Source organism: Opisthocomus hoazin, chromosome 5 (genome assembly GCF_030867145.1).
Source record: "Opisthocomus hoazin isolate bOpiHoa1 chromosome 5, bOpiHoa1.hap1, whole genome shotgun sequence".
Classification (NCBI taxonomy): Eukaryota; Metazoa; Chordata; class Aves; order Opisthocomiformes; family Opisthocomidae; genus Opisthocomus; species Opisthocomus hoazin.
Genome location: NC_134418.1, coordinates 77,777,370 through 77,795,448, shown reverse-complemented (window position 1 = coordinate 77,795,448; position 18,079 = coordinate 77,777,370). Strand labels below are relative to the sequence as shown.

Here is an 18,079-nt window from a genome sequence, read left to right as displayed (position 1 = left end):
ACCACTCTCTGGTGTTGTGAGATTTGTGTGTGCACATAACTGACATCAAGACTTCTACAGGCTACCACTGAGATAATGGAGAACTGTTCAAGGTTTGCTAATTTTTCTAAATTACCCCAAGTTTGGCTTCAGGTCTCGGGCAACTGATCTCTGTTCTGCCTCATCACAGTGCAACAAGTGTTGGATTCCCTGCAGCGCTCAGTATCCACTGACCTGATCCACCGCTACAGAGTTCTGACAGCTCTACAGGACCCTCAACTTGTTTCAGAAATAAATGAGTTGCATGCTGTCTATCTGTCTTAATTCACTTTAATGTGCTTTAGATGACGAGATTTAATTTAGCAATTTGACTCAATAAAATGTTACACTTGCAGGGTCAATGGTCTGAAAATTTAATTCCAGAGACTTAATTGCATTACTTTGTACGTGGAGATCAATAAAATCAATTTGATTGAGGAAGAAAATGGCGGATTTTACTCCCTAAAAAAATAGAATGGAGAATGAACTGCATTTTGCAGCACACCAGAACGAATATTATTATGCACATCTCTGGAATACAAACATGATGCATCATTTTTCACTCTGATGCATTTGAATCAGCACTTTCCACAATGTGGTTGGTGAAAAAGATCACTCACAAATGCAACACATTAATGATTTATTCTTTACCGTGAAAATTCAGTAAGTCTTCCTGTATTGCAACACCTACTTTTTGTGTGCTTTCTTCTTAGCTGACCTCAGCAAGAAAAATACATAAAAATATACTGGCAACCAAAAAGATATCACAGATTGTTAAGAATTTTCCCACTGATTACTTATGAATAAACAACGCATAATAATTTTGTAGAATTCAGTGGCACTAGTGGCTCCCCAACATGATTTTTAGTGTTCCTGAATGTTTTTTGAAGAAACTCTGTTAGTGCATACGATCTAGATCTAGCAAGATCAATAGAGCTGGATGTGCTGGCTGGAAACCTGGCCAACAACAGCAAGCGCTGGAGTAAATATTTATTTGTTTACCTTCTTCACAGTTTTCTCCTTTGTACCCGGAGTTGCAGGCACAAGAGCCCATGATGCAAATGCCCCGGCCCCCACACTGGGGATCGATGCACTGAGTTGTAGGCACGTCGCACTCGGTGCCCTTCCAGCCGCTGTAACACAGGCAGCGTCCTTTGGAGTACTGCCCGTTGCCACTACACAGCACCGGGCAGGCTGCTGTGAAATCAAAACACGGCACAGAAAATTAAAACCAAGTTCTCCACCAAAGCTTTGCAAAGAAGAACGTCTAAGAAGCAAGGCACACGCCAGTTGCTTTCCTGATGTATTGTTCTCCACGCTCGCTTAAACTGACTCGAGAAAAGCGCGGGGTTGATTTACCTCTCGAACAATCGGGGCCCAGAAACCCAGGAAAACAATGGCAGGATCCAGAAACACATTCGCCGTTACCATGGCAATTTCGGGGGCATTCCACCACAGACTCTAAAGAGAAAAAAGGAGGATAATTCACAGACGCCCACCGCCTGAAGTACCTATCACTGGAACCACTACTAACTGACAGCGTGCTCTCGCTCCGAGAGAAGTGTTTACGTTTGGTGTGTTTGAAGAGCACGAATAGCTGTGATTTTCTGTTGCTGATGCTTCTAGTATCTTAGGCCATTACATTCCAACAAAAAGGCTCAAATTATAATGGTAAAACCATTATGAGCCGCACACTTAAAATCCAGCCCTGTGCCATTTAACAGATACTTCAAAACAGCGTCCTCCTTTCAAGCACTGTTTCACAAGAAGGTACACTCCTCATGCCTTAGACCAAGTAATTAAAATATCTATTCTGCATTTTATTCTGAGCAGCGAAAGAAACACTATAAACGGAAAACCTGTGGAAAAAAAGTCAGGTCATTTAACTACAAAAACCTATCTCCGTATTCCTAAAAAACCTGAGCAGAGCCTTGCGTTTGGTAAGAGCTTTGAAGATTACGCTTACCTATAATTATGGTATTAAAAGACACCTGCTCCGCATTTTTCCCATCGTTATAAAAGGCCAGGTGCCAGATGCCAGAATCCAAATACTGGATAAAACCCGCCTCGTGGAGACTGACAGACCTCGCCTGCCGCCCCGCTCGCTCCGACTCCAGCAGGTTGCGTTGCTCCCTCGCAATCAGCCGGCTGCCATCCAGGAGCTCCACAAAGTCGTACTGTGGGGAGGAACAGACAGGAGCCTGACAAGTCACGGGATGACCCGCGGCACCGCCAGCCTCCCCCCCAACATCCTGACAACACACTTGTATTTTGACCAAACACCAGCTGCAATGAGTCTGCAGCCATGACTGCCACCTGAATTACAGGCGAGAGCTAACTTTCAAATATGGATTAATAATAATATCCATCACAAATGATCTACTTTGCTTTTCATTTAATTTCTGATCAAGGATTAAATTGCTCAGTTCCCCTTCTGGACAGTTTGGAGTTCTGGAGGAAGGAGAGCAAGAGCTTTATTTCCTATCAGATGTCCAAAAGAGGAGATGGAAAGCATAAAACATTACAACTGTTAAAAATGACAAACTGGTTAAAAATATGTTGCCCCAGGTCAATGGACAGCACATATTGTTTTGTTAACAACCATCAGTGGGGCTTGGAAAAACGTAGCAGCCTCTCAGCTGATACAACAAGCAAACTCGCAACCCAAGAAGTTATGAATGTTAATCTCCACTAGTACTAACAGCACCTGGAGGGCTAAATCTGCTCTGGGCTCTGCACTGATTTACACTGTCTGGGAGTCTGCTCTCACGGCTGGAAAGATGTCGTCTGCATGTTTAGCATGTAAAGATCGATGTGTATGTAGCAAAATTCAATAGGTAGGAAAATTAAAGGGCATCCTTGCTTCTGGTAGAGAGTCTCTGCTTTTCCTGCTGAGTCTGTTCAGTTTCACTTTCACTCTGACCCATGTGTGTTGTATGAAGTGAACTCTAACACATAAGCCTTCAATACTCCCACACATTTGAGACTGCTTTCAAATGGAATTACCTCCAGGGGTTATTAAAGTAAAGGCCAGTCCGTGAAACCACTGTTTCACCTGAGCTAGGATAACATCGGTTACCGGGACCAGAGAATCAGTGCTTTTACACCCTGACTTGAGACCTTCAGAAACTGCTCCCAGGACAAAAGAAAACATGATTGTCCTGGGATTCTTTGTCCCAGAATAAGGGCTTAAGTACTTAAGTTCTCTTCTTGAAATTGCAGGCCAAAATTCACTGCTACGGTGAGAATGTTCCTTTCCAGTGATCAGAATTATCTTCCTACCATTTGGGATGTGAAGGAAATGCATAGTTCATTTGCCTCTGTCAACACCTGAGACACTTTTCCAGCTATGTCTGAACCAGCAGAATAGACCATAACGTGATCAGGATGCGCAGAAGCTGGTACCTTGGTATGCTGTCACCTTGAATGTACATGCTGCACCACACGAAAACGAATGCAATCATTTTGGGAGAGCACCTATTATTCAAAACCATTCAATGTTCTCATTTGTCAGAGAATTAAATATTTATCTTACTTGGTGAGAGAAAAACAATTTTAGTTGGTAGTTTTCCCTCCCGCCTGTCTCAAGAACACTTCTTTCTGGTTGTGTTTTTCACTAATATTTTAGAGAAGAGAAAGCTCATGGAGTTCTGAGTTTTAACAAGTCATTTCTGGACATCAGGAGCAACCTTGCAATTTGTATACTGCAGAGGATCTCTTTGTAGGAGGACAATTTGAGATTAAAACCATAGTTTTGATGCAGGAACAAGTGATTACACTACTTGATTGATCACAAAGAGTATACTAATGGCTGACAAACATGGTACAATTAGTGAGTTTGTATTTGTAACGTAATAAGGACATACGCTGTTATCAGCACGCCATTTTAGACTATGCTTTAAAAGCCACACAGAGGGGAATTTACTGTTCATTCTGTCCCCCAGCAAGAAACAATAATTGATCTTAACCCTTTTAAAGGCTGTTGGTTTATATTTAGGACACGATAACAGAAACCGTCTGGAAAAACAATTATCTTCATAAGCAAAAAACATTCCCCTTTTATTTTCCTCCTATGAGGATAAATTAATTACCTTCATATTGAGTCTAAATGCACTGATTTGCCCTACCATTCTATTCAGTTTTGCTTCAAACCAAAGTCCTTTCTTTATTCTTAAAGTCTCTTTAAATAAACATATTGATTCTTTGGCTGCAATGGAACTGACGTTTTTAGAAAGTGTCACAAAGACTTTCAGGCTCACATTGATTGGGTTTTGAATGGACAGCCACCGTCAATTATCTCTGGTTGATTTATTTATGATTCCCCAGAAAGAGAGAACTATGCATCTCAGATGAGTGTGTGACACACACATAGCGGCTGTGCTTGAGACTGATTTCGGCACCTAAAGAGAATACAGAAACACAGCCAAAAATTCTGTCCTGATTACAATAGATCAACCCACCTCCTACATCCTGTATCCCTATTATTTTGGATTATGGGACAGAAGGAGAGTTAAATTTGGCTTCATTCTGTTATTATTTTATGATGAAATGCTAAGCAACTGGTAGGAATTGTTTCGATACAGTCGATCCTGTTCCAAGACGAGGGTGTAACTAAAAGACATCTTGAGATCTCTCCCAAGCTCATTTCGGTCATACTTTCATTACGTCCCTCACAGTGGTGGGATAACTGGCATCAGAGGTTGTACAGTGATGGAAAAACAGACCCCAGTTTCCTCTTACTCACTGTCTGGTTTTAACTGGATACAAAAAAGAGGTGGATAAACAGGCAAGGGGTCCAGGAGAGAAGTGGAGAACAAGGTGGCAAATGTAATATGCACGCTTTGCACTACGGCCAAAGGTGACAAGGCGGGAAGGCAGACGTTCACAGAAACACCGCAGCTGTAAGGAGGGAGTTAAAGAAGACGGCGGTGCGTGGTGACACACGTAGCATGTCATAGGCATATGAGGATAGATATTGGAGGGGGACAGCTGGTAAAGGAAACTTTACAAATGCTGGCAGAGTGCAGGTACTAATCAGTTCTCTATTATTTAACATAAGATCTGAAAATTCAAATACTACCCTTTGAGAAACAGGCAGCAGTTGCTCATTTGCATAAATTTTGTTATTAACACTTGTCACTCTGTGACTAGGATATAAGGGCAGATAGCATTCAAGAGATGCAGACATGAAGTGATATCTACGGGTGAGATCCTACTTTTCAAAGTCCTCATGAAACAACCCTAGCTTTACACATCCAGAGATGGGCTCTGAGCCAACTTTTATCATTCTGGGATGAGATCTTGGAGCTATGGTAGACAGATCTATGGAAATATCAGCTCTACGATTAAAAAAAAAGCAGACATCATTAAGGCATTGTATAAAACCATCGCAGTTAAACATCTGCTACATTCTGTGTTGTTCTGGTCTCCCAGTCTCAGACAGACTGCAGTAAAATTGGAGAACATTCAGAAAAGGACAAGGATGATCACAAGATTGAAGCAGCTTTCATTGAAAGAATGATGAAACAGACCGGAAAAAATACAACTCACTGAGGACACCAGAGATCTATAAATCAAGGGTGACACTGAGGAGAAATCAGTGAGAAACTCTCCACTGCCTCTTCTAAAACACTACCAACAGGGTGTCAAAAACTACCAGAAGGCTCCCTCAGAACAGAGGAGGAGGAGTACAGTGTGAGATCACAGAACCATAGAATAGTTTGGGTTGGAAGGGACCTTTAAAGGTCACCTAGTCCATCTCCCCTGCAATGGGCAGCGATATCTTCAACTAGACAAGGTTGCTCAGAGCCCTGTCCAACCTGGCCTTGAACACTTCCAGGGATGGGGTCTCCACTGCCGCTCTAGGCAACCTGGGCCAGGGTTTCACCACCCTCACTGTAAAAAATTTCTTCCTTACATCTAGTCTAAATCTGCCCTCTTTTAGTTTAAAACCATTAATCCTTGTCCTATCACAACAGGCCCTTGTAAAAAGTCCCCATCCAGCTTTCCTGTAGGCTCCCTTTAAGTGCTGGAAGGCTGCTATAAGGTCTTCCTGCAGTTTTCTCTTCTCCAGGCTGAACAGCCCCAACTCTCTCAGTCCTTCCTCACAGGAGAGGTGCTCCAGCCCTCTGATCATGTGTAGTTGAGATGTGAAACTCCTTGCTGCAACTGTCAGCTGGATGCTAAAACTTCCACAGGTTCAAAGGTGAGTACGCAAATTCACAAGAATAAAGAATCTATCAAAGGATGTAAAATACAAAGACCTCTGACTCAGGAAGTCCTTCAGCCTTAAAATGCTCAAGGCCAAGGGTGTACTGTAGGAAGAATAACTACAAATCTGTCATGCTGCTATATTAATCTCTGGGTATCTGCTAATGGCCACCATCACAGATGGGCCTTTGATCAGACCCAGAGTGGACTTTCATATGTTTTTCTAACATGCTCCTATGACACTTTGAGCTATACGAGTAAGCTGCCTCGTCCGATGGCAAGATAGGCAGTGAAGCACAGAATTAGCTGTTAAGTTTGTCCATGCCAGCTATGCCTGGCCTGCAGTTAAGAACTGCTGTCAGTACAAACCATAAGGGCTAGGGGAAAAAGGAAAATAATAAAGAGATTTATGCTTCCAAACCCCTCGGTGTCCTACTTCATCAGACGTCCTTTTGCCTAAATATAAGCTACTTCATAAAATACATATTTTACCAGTAGAGGTTGTGTCTTTATCAAAGTCCTGTGACTATGACTTTGTTGCAGAAATGCCTAAACTGTTGGGAAATATTTTACCTCATTTTCTTCATCCATGTGCAGGAGCACGGTAACAAAAAACCCCCCCAACTGCTCACTGGAACTCCATTTTTAGGAGATTACATACACGCTTTATCTCAGGCATGTAAACCAGACAGCATTGGGTTCAAGACCACATAAACATTCTGATAACCCCTGACCCCTGGGAATCTTCAGCAGCCCTAGAAGTTCACTAGGGCACTGCTAAGTAAGCAGGCCTAATTTTTCAAGGTATCAAGTGTCAGTCCAATAGTTTGTAAAAAATACTCTAATTATATATCAGGCAAAACTAGGACAAGAGAGCTTGACCTATATCTTGGGAACAATATATCCAAAACATCACAGAAACTACAGAAGATATAGTAGCAAGATTCACATGTGATTCTTTCTGTTGTATCATACTCAAAACATGAATAAGCACTTGGGTAGCAGGAATTCAAAGACAAAGCAGTCTGTGTAAAGCAGATAACGGGAAACAGATTTAGTTATCTCCTTTTCCTGAGTTTTTGGATAAAGGGCACCCCTATTTCAATCTTTTGCTAGGATAGGGAATCAAGGATCATTTCTCAGAGACATACCGACTTGCATAACTTCTCATATAAATGCACAGTCCAGACCAGCTTCTTCAGTTTTATTCATTCTTACCACACATACATTCCCCTAGCTGCTGTTATTATTGTTATCATTGAGATGGCATTTGTATTCCAAACCCCTGTTTCCAATGGCTGATAACTTTCTGAATCAATTATCTTTGAGCTAGAATTTCTCATGCTTGTTGTCTGCCTGAGGGTGGGTGTTCATATGTGAAGGTCTGAAGAAAATCCATTTAATAATTTTTATGAGGATCAAATTTTAAAATAAACTCAAGTGCATTTTCTGTGTTCTATAAATGGTTTGCAGTTTAATGGAGACTAAACCAAAAAATAAAGCTAATGTAACTTTCTGTGATTTTTGCTACATGAAACTCCTTTGTTGATCCTAATTCTTCCTCTGTGGTTTTCGACTGCTAAATAAGTGATGTAATTAGCAATATTTCTATGTTCTAGGTCTTTTAAAAGTTATGCCTGAAGAAAAAATGAAATAAATTTGAATAGTGCAGTAGCATGCAAATCGAAATTAAAAAATAGTGGGATTAAAAAAAATAATTTGAATTCTGCAGTTGCGGATTTGCTGTTGCAACTGCGTATCAGGCATAATCGGTCAAGCTTCATTCCAATTATACCATTAGGCTGATATACTTAGAATTGTATCCAGGGCTAATCCATATACTTTAAAAATACGTAGATCAGTAAGATGTCGCATTATTCTCTAAATGGGGCAGAAGACTATAAGCTCAACTCCCTTTTCAGGTGGAACAGTGGTTCAGAGCCAGCAGTTGGATAAATCTTGAGCTGCAAGAAATCTAAACTAGGAGGGTCTTAAACCTTAAAAATAAAATCTGATTAAATTGATTCTACAATGATTCTCCCTTTCTCCTGCCAGTCCAGAAGACTATTCATTCTTTTATACTTTAACCTTTCTATAACAATGGATTAAACAGTGTCTCTTTGTTACTAGGCAAATGCATACCCATATGCAATAAAAAGTCTCGTTAGAAACCTTCTGAGGGGTGGAGCAGAATAAATCCTCTGGGACACTTCAGAACAAAGTTTCAAGACACTAAATATTTAGTGAAGACTGACACTTATACAACCTCAGTTCACTGTATCTTTGTAGACACATATTACATATTTTTTCTTTTACATATTATTTTGTGGGACACCAAGCTGTAAACAATGCAGCATTTGCTTACAAAACAAACTGAAATTTCCTTAAAAAACTGTTGTCTTCTTGCTTGGATATTTGAAAAATGCAGTCTTTGCCAGGCACTCTTGACCACATGCCCGGCCATAACATGCTGTATTAGTTTGCCTAGATTTTTAAAGATAAAACCACAGAAACAAAAAAGGTACCTAGAAATTCTGCATGAAACAACTCCACATCTAAAGCATCATCATTGCTCTTGGCATTCAGAACAGTTCATAAACAGGAATTCCAGGACCCACCCCGCACATTTTAGATCCCATCACTTACAGAATTATAAATGTTTTGGAGATCACGTGAGATCAATAAAGTATAAAAAGTAAAAATAAAAATCAGCACAATGGAGAAGGATGTAATCCTGAGAAAGAAACAAGACACAAAAGATACAAGCTCACAGTTTTCAGTAACGTGCCCTACTTTTAATGCAAGCAGTTCTCACCTGGGTGTGTGAAGGTGGTAAGCCTTTTCGACCATATACTCCAATCAATGCATCTTTCTGAAGGGATATATTGAATTTTAGAAATTGTGGCTGATCAATGAAGAGTTGTGATCTCCAAAAAATCCCAGGGGGAACTTCCTGTATTGCTCTTCGGCCTATATCAAGTTCTCCAGAATCTATCGTGTTGTTTTCTTGCACAAATCCCCCTAATTTTCCTGACAGGTTAGAATAATGAGAGATCAGAAATTAGTATTCCTTTCTTGCTTTCAATCATTCTTCATATAAACCGTTAAATATTTAGAATCACCTCAGATAAAATGCTATCTGACAATCGTTCTGAATGTAAGATCCCAAGGAATTCACTTCTTTGGAAAGAAAAAGGCAAAGATACCACAAATACCTACCAGGTACAAATACTGTAACTTCCCTAAGCACTAGCATTACAGAAACTGTTTTAGGATCTACATTAAACTATTCATTTTTTCCCCTAAGTATTTTAACATTGTTTTCCAGCACAAAGACAAGCAGTCAAGAGAACTAATATACAGTCTTTTCTACATGTAAATATCAGAGCATTTATACAATACTAACAATGTCTACAGCTCTGGTTTCCTGTTTTTTGGTCTCGCATTCCTCAGAAAGAAAGGCAATGCTTCTCGCTCCATTGTGCCTATGTCCTCATACCTTTGCTCCCCATAATGCTGACATCCTTTGCATTCTCTAGCCTCTGCCCCAAGCTTACTATCACCTCCTTGTCCACACTGTCTCCTGAATAAAATGTGTAACAGCATGTCAAAGCCTGGCACTTTCACTATTTTCTATATCATGAATATTTATTTATCCTGCAGGCCAATTACTAGGAATAAGAACACAGCACTGAAAGGCATTAATGATTTTTCTCTGTAAAGCATTTGTGTAACTATCAGTTAGCCTCGGGAGACCAGTGATGATGGCTTGGAAATGCCCAGAAGAAGCAAAGAAGATGCCAACACGCAAAAGACACACAATGTCAAACGCTAACACCAAAAAACTGGTTGTCGCACTAAAAAAGAAGAAAATAAGTAATAAATTTTAGATACCCCCAACAAATTTTTTCTTCAAGTGGGTAACTGCAGGCAACAGAGGTTGACTCTGCACTGTAGCTTGAGTACAGAACAGTACCATCCACCCTGCAAGGCTCCGTGCCGTCCCGGTGAAGCACCATCAAATAAATGAAAGGGGTAAAACTGTTCCAGCCCAAGCTGATGACCCTGCAAGGCACTGGGCAGGATGCTATGGACGGCAGAGGTCTGTGCTAGCTCTGAGATCTCTGCATCGCCCACTGGTGCAGAGGCACACGCTAAATCTGGAAAAGATTACAAATTCTTCCCAAAGGAAACAAATGGTTTAGTTGTGGTAGTGTGTTCTACCTGCCAGATTCGTAGGAAACAGAACTACTAAGCAGACTGATGCACTAGAGAAATGCTCTGTACAACCTGTCACCACCCAGCTTCATAATGTGGGCCGGTTTAGGTGAGTTGGCCTCAGGTCTGCTGGAGGCCAAAGGCTCAGATCTGACGTTCAGGCACTAACTCCTTGCTGTGCAGCCAGACATAGGTGGTCTTGGAAGCTGCTGCCAGGGCCAAAGCCTACTTCGATCTGATGGAATCAGTGCTGCCAAATCTTCCCTACGATGCAGAGACGCGTGTAAGAACTAGCTTACCAACCCGTCAACTCTGGAGTAAACAAGTAATACCACATTTAAGCAGCTGGCACATCAAGGTGAGCCTTGAGTGAAGCAATACAAAGAAAAATGGAACTGTAGTTACAATCTTACAGTCTGCTGTGTTTTTACCAATTTATACTCTCTTTTTCAGCAGCTAGTCTATTATAAAGATCGAACAAAACCCATTTGAATGTGATAATCATGTTCGAGTGATGCTGACTTGTTTGTGTACAAGTGTTCTGAAGAACTGACAACGCTCTGTTGCTGCCCTGTCTTTATGTTCAAATTCTACATTATTCATCATTTGATGGAACAAACTGACACAACCTTTTTGCAAACATTTAGACTTTAAAAAACTAGATTAAAATCTGAAATGCCAGGTGAGGTCACAGATTGATCCTTGGCACTTTTCATGCATCCAAGATGAACAGAGACTGCTGCTGAATTAAACAGGTACAGAAGCACTGCTGAGAGGCCTTGAGTGGGGGCTTGTATCATCATCAGAGCTGTGCCACGATGTCGTTTCAGTGAGACCCTGAACATGTCTCACTTACAGGATCTTCATATTGATCTGCTAAGAAGAGACAGTGAAATATCTGATCTTGGAGAAATAATTTTTTTTTACACTTCTCAGGATGAGTCTGATGCTTTTCTAACTTTGGACTTAACCCTTCACAATATTTGTATGTTACTCTGGAAGATGGATCTGTATTCACTATTTTGGTTCATTTAACTGTTTGTTTTTTACCACTTCCTTCAAATTATAAGCATTTTGTGTCATAAAAATTCACACCCTGAGGACTGGTAATCACTAAACAATAAACACTTGTTTGCAGTATTGATCTGCAACTTCCCCCGTTTCTACATTTGAAACGAAAAACAACTACCTCTTACTACTGAAAAGATGAACTACATAGCTTGAGCAGGGGCACTTTATCAAACATTTTGACCAACTTGCCAGGAATGCGTATTATCGGCCTTCAACACTTCTTAGCAGATAATGATCTTATGGACTCTCATTTCCTCCACAGAAAACCAGGTAGTTTTACCCTGTAACCACACGCCCCTTTAACGCCACACCACCTCTATCAAAATCGCCACTAGTTCTTTGCCCTCCTAAGAACAGTGTTAATTATTCTTTGTTCCCTGTCGTATCTCAATGGGCTTAAGAAAAATCTTAGTAGTGTCATCATTTCCTTTTCACTTTCTAAACAGTAACAGTTCTTATACACAGCTTTAAGTCAAAATATGAAATGTCATGTTCATTCACACAATTCCATAATGACACAACAGTCCAAATAAGAATCTTAATTTTAAAATACCCAGCTTCCTGAATATGTTCTCTTTCACTATACTTCTGTACCCCCCAAATGTCTTCTTTTACAGACCCTCCTCAAAAGACAATAATACAGATACACATAAATATTTATAGGTGAATAATATTTATATCATGATTTGTACTTCTATTGCTAGATATACTCTTATTTGATCTACAAAATACATTGCTTTGCTCTGTCACATACTATCTAATACACACAATCATTATATGATGCATTTGTGATATCTATAATCCAATGCATTATGGCTAATTAATAGGTAAAATATTTGTTATACTTAGTATTTGTAAATTGTATTTCGACTGTCTTGGGTTAGGGTGGACAAAATCCTGAGTTAAACAAATATTTAAAGTAATAAATAATATTTAATTATTATACAAGAAAAATAATACACAAATATCCCAAAAATGACATGAAGCAAACTCCATCTCCTTGTTTGCAAATGTTCTATACATTAAAAAACAAGATACACTGTGAATAAATGAGTGTCTATAACATGGAATAAAAATGAATGCACAACCAAAACACAAAAATGCTCAACAATAATTGCCGTATAGTGTCACACATAATATCATTTTCCATCCTTCAAAGGCAGTACTAATTAGAATATTAGGTTGCAAGGCTGGATTTACAGACAGTCAACAGCATGTTCTCCCACTCCATTGAACAACCTTGTATTCAGATGTTTTTCTGAGACATCTGCTCTATATTCTTCTGCAAGAAGCATTTCAAGAAATGAAATAGAACTCCTCCTTAAAAATACACCTTCCTAGAAAAAAACCCCAACATTAAGAAGTTGCTATACCTTTAATTCACGAGATATAGTAAACAAAACAAAAAATTTCTATACGTATCTGTGAAAGCAAGTATAATGTATTTTAATGAGTACAATCTCTAAAAGTGCATCTGCGTAAGCCAAAGAAATGCCTCTTTTCCCACTCAATTTTTTCCTCTCTTGCATTTTTTAAAAATCTGCAATTAAGCATACATTATTATAAGGTATTTCTGAATTGCACACAGATCATACATGACATAAAGTAACGCCAGCCACATACAAGATGTGACCACGTGCTAGAACACAATGGCTAACCAAACTCTGTTTTTCAGCCTTCCTTTTCTGTCGCCTAGATATGAAAACAGATAGAGCACTGACGCACCTCAAGCAAATGTTTGTATTTGATTAAGCATGGCTTACAGATTACTTTGGAGAACCTAAACAGAAATGTCCAATAAAATTCAACAGATCCATAGAAAACATACATTCTTATGCCACCTTGTGCAGCCCCGGATGATGCCTGTCTAGATAAGCCGGTGACATGTTGCCAGCAGTTTACTGTTCATAGAGAGAGAAGCACTGGGAGAGGAAAAAAAAACCACAAAAGAAACAAACAAAAAACCTTTGCAAAAGGCTTGTGAAGAGATTCAGGCTTCACTTAACAAATGATTTGCATTTAAGGATGATTTAACATGCTTTTCCTGTCAATCTATGGCTAGCTATTTCTAGGCAAAGCACAGCTGAGTTTTCAGAGGTCATAAGGATGCATCTTCAAGTTTAAGCTTTGCTAATTCGTCACACGAAGTACCTGTACTTCTGAATGGCAAATGAATACCTGGGATCTACGACACAGGGGGCTACGACCTTCTGACCAAAGCAGGCCCAGGATTATCCAAAGTTTAGAGAAGAGAGCGACAAGGAAAACGCCTGGCCCATACAACACTGGGAATTTCTCCCATCGAAGTCAGAGTACCAGGACATTACCTGGGGGCTAAAGAGGGGCAGTACTGAAAGTTGTTCAGCTGTCAGAGTATCCAGACCAAGGCTTTACTGAGTCTTCCTCTCAGTCTTCAGTAACTAGTATGCTAGCACAGGGCTCCCCTCCTTAAATTTCACATCTAGTCATCCCACTTTCCCTTCCGCTTAACCTTCCTTTTGTGGTTTAAAATGTGTATTCTCTGGTCTGTCTCTTGTTTAGTATTGATGTATGCTGATAAACGACCACTTACCATATTCTGCAGAGGACAGCATTTTAACAGTGGATGGAATTAACCCTGTTCTCTTGCACAGTATTTGGGGACATCAAGAAGGAAAAATGGGATTTGATATACTTGTTATTTTTGAAGCAATTTTTTATTATTTTTGAGCTTTCAATTTGTAAAAAAAATAAAAAATGATCAAGGGAAAAAGAACTATTTATAAAATATTTACAAAAACATAAAACGTATATATTTTATACAAGAAAGTATATTGGCTACTGAGGGCAGAAGACAGTGAGATGAGGAGCTGTCACTGCAGCATCAATATTCATTAACCATACAGTAGCTTTTTGCTAGTCATTCAAACCAAGTAAGAACACAGAAAGAGATAATGAGTATCTAAGTGCAAGAAAAAGGCAGTAGGGTAAAGGAAATGAAAAAAGTCCTCCTGGAGAAGTTCCATATGCTTTCAAAGATGACAGAAAGAATGAACTGAGCTGTGGCTTTTCTCTAACTTGGAGCTGTGATAACTTGAAAAATTTTCAAGATGTCAACTGCTGGCAGAGGCTTCCTCCTCCTCAGTGGTAAGGAGGTCAGCTCTACCTTGTGAAAGGGAAAATGGATTTTTGTGTAATGAAGCAAACACTGCATTCATCAACCATTTAAATCAAGTTTTCCATTCAAAACCTATTGATTTTAAAGCCTCTGTTAGCCAAAAGAGCACAGGCTCTTAAATGTTTTGAGAATCCTAAAGGGCAACATGGAAAAAGGTCGATAAAATATAATCCCTTTATGTGGTTTGTGTTTTAAAAGCTCCTATAACAAAATTTATTTATTAAGTCAGGGGTTTTTTTTACTTTATATATTGGTTGGATGATTCAGACTCGGTATTATATGCTAGAGATTTTGAGAAAACAAATTGATTCTGTGAAATGAACATATTATACATGACCTATTACATTTCAGAAAGAAATTAAAAAAGAAAGAAAACATCATCATCTGTAGAAAAAAACACAAGCCATTCCATAGCGAGGTCATCACGCCACAGGAAGCTCCTTGATCATCAGTTGCCTTCTAAACACAGCTAAGAGACAAGCTTTGAAAACATGCAAAACCTCCCCGAAGTGCCTTTCCTGGTGCCAGCTCTTCAGAAAAAGAGATTATGACCCTCCTGTCACAGAGAAGGCTTTTGTCTGAAAATAATCCAGAGCTCGCTGGGACTCCCAAAGACTGAATCTTGGTATCAGGTCCCCCTTATGAAACAGCATGTCCTGCCACCTTGGGCTCCCTGGCTTTGTCGTGGCTGTTTCTGCAGCAGGAGTCCCCAGCCACCCCAGTCCCTCAGGCAGGATGGTCCAACTCCGCCTCAGCACCATCCTGCCACCTCCGAGGACCCCACAGCAACCATTACATCATCAAAGATTTCAGAGTAAGCGGAGGTTCTGTTTCTCTGGGTGCGATGAGAGCTTTTCTATCCTCATCAAATAGTACATGTAAATCCCCATGCAGAATTTGGGTTGACAGACAGCTTTCCAAGAAAGATCAACAACATCACCTAGGATTCATCGCTCCCTTCACGTGCTCGGTAGGAGGAACGGTGTGCTCTTTTCAAGTGAAATACAACTCCTGTTTAATATCTACATATCTATTTAAAATTACTATTACTTACAGATGCTCGGTACTTTCATTAAAGACAGAGTTTTGGAGGAAAACTGTTAAAGTCTGGTGATGTAAATAAGACACAGAGAAAGGAAATGCTCTGAAAGAAGGAGAGAAATTGGTGCCTGTTTCACTTACCATTTTCTCCAGCAGGTACTGTTACAGGATGTGTTGGCACAGTATCGGAATTCACTTTTCCATTCTCAAATGTGTCATTTTCAGTTTGCTGCAACTGCCAGTTGAGGCCAAATAGATGCATTGCTGGTGGTAAAGGATATAGGTTATTTGATGCTCTTAACCACAACGACAAATTGCACACACAATGGCTTTCCACGCTTCACAGTGGAACATCAACTCATACATTAAAAAATTACATTACAGGAACAAGCATTCAGACTAATAGTTCAACTTAGCAATGGCACTAAGCAATTACTACCACTGTCCTTTAGTGATACAGTGCTTTCAGTGAACGCAGTTGACAGAAAGCTCACCACTCTTATTTTGAGTCTTCTACGGGTCCCAAATCAATGTTCAAAAGGATAAGCAGTAATTATGTCCTTTTCTCTTTTTTCTTTTTGATCCTTCTGAAGAGACAAACCATGTAAGTGAGCCCCTAAACGACCTACTAAAATAAATGATTTCGCCAGCAGATGGATTCGTTCTGGTTAGCCAGAAAGGGAAAAGAAACAACACAAGAGGCAGGGAAGGATGGTGCTGTGGGTGTCGCAGGGCTAACCCAAGACACGGACACTCTTTTTCATGCTGTCACCAACGCCCTGCACAACCTCCCACTACGTGCCCATTCCCCACGCTAGTCTGCAGAATGAGGCCAAGGCCATCAGCAGAGCTGGAGACACTGAGGCACGTCGCTCTGACAGTGGTAACGCATAAGCTAGGTTTCTGAACTACTTCATTCCCCATAACCACATCTATTAGAAAGGTGATACTGTGTTAAAAAGTTTAGCTGAGCTAATTATGAAAGACAGAGTCAACCTTCCACAGTGCTAGGGGGAACTACTTAAGGAACCTTGATATCACCAGGGATCAATGAATGAACCCTGTCTAAACTTTTAGAGCAAATATAGGGGTGAAAAAACAATCAACCTTAATGCTATACTGTGATACACATAACATACGCCTTTTCTTGCTATCTGTGGGGTATTTCCTTCTCTTCCAATGACTCTATGATACCACCAAAACTAATTTTATTGTAATTACTCAATTACTCTCATTTGCATTTGGCACAACATTGGTTTCCTCATTCTGAGACAGCAGTTATCTCCAAAGCTAAAACAGTCTTTCAGTGCTACTGGGGAATAAAAATACACTGGGAAAAAATTCTGTAATAATGTATTTTAACTATTAGTGCAAAATATAAAGAAGATAATTCACTGTATCTTGTTGCTTCTGTGCCTTCTGTCTCCAAAACAGATCATTGCTACAGTTGATCTTGTTAATTTATTCATTCCTTCTATCCAAATGATGAACAAGTCTTCATCCCTTTTGGTTTCATCTCTGATCTCTCAATCTCTCTGTACTGACGATGGCAATCCTTACTTGAGACGAACAGGCATCAGTGGAAGTTTAGTCAGGGACAGTGAACACTGCAGAATTAAGATCCTCTCTGCCAGGTCTTTGCCTTAAACCCTCCCCCTCCCCCCCACAAAGCAAAAACCCAAAATGCAACCAAAGACCTATTACTCGATGTTTCAAAGACTGAAATCCTCACTATAGATGACATATTCTCTTTGTTCCAAGGCTCTGACTCTACTATTACTCTTCTTTCTCAGACCTTAAATTGCCTGTCAAAGCCTAATAACGTAGAATGTTCCTTGACCCTAAAACCTTATTTCTTTTTTCCCCTCTCATCTCTTGTTAAATCATAAATCCGACCACCACCATTTTGGGCACATAACTAGAATTAGCCATTATTATTTTGGCCCTATCTCAGCTGGAATTCTTGTTTATGTATTCATCATCTGATGATTGTATCTGTTTTAATGTATTTCATCAAAATCCCTAGGGTCAAACTCTGCTATCTGTTACACTAGTTCACTTCAGTGGCAACAATGAAAGACTGCAAATAGCTAAATATTTCATGATTCAAACCCAGTACATATCTTGTCTTCTGTCTGGAGGTCCAAATCAACTCTCCCAACTTTGCTGGCTTCTTATCACTTTTAATACTCTTCAGAAGAAAAAAAGAAAGTGACATTGATTTTGTAACTCTAGAAGCACTTCCTTTCCAAACACATGAGCTCAGAACATCATTAACAGCTCTGTCTGCTGGGGCTATGTAGACGCCCTGTGCCTCTTCATGCTCCACTGGCAGATCAGAAGGGGAAGCTCTGACCTGACCTT

General features: G+C 39.9%; 1 protein-coding gene across 28 annotated transcripts in view; it reads right to left on the bottom strand.

The window, feature by feature from the left end:
- The window catches only part of TENM3 (teneurin transmembrane protein 3), a 1,446,905-nt gene that overhangs the window by 84,756 nt on the left and 1,344,070 nt on the right, over positions 1–18,079 (bottom strand). For all 28 annotated transcript variants that reach the window (XM_075421787.1, XM_075421794.1, XM_075421795.1 and 25 more), the window contains 5 exons: positions 15,857–15,979; positions 9,044–9,258; positions 1,985–2,195; positions 1,378–1,479; positions 1,021–1,215 (listed from right to left, as the gene is read on the bottom strand). In XM_075421787.1, the coding sequence (XP_075277902.1) occupies positions 1,021–1,215; positions 1,378–1,479; positions 1,985–2,195; positions 9,044–9,258; positions 15,857–15,979 (846 nt within the window). The remainder of the gene's footprint in view (positions 1–1,020; positions 1,216–1,377; positions 1,480–1,984; positions 2,196–9,043; positions 9,259–15,856; positions 15,980–18,079) is intronic.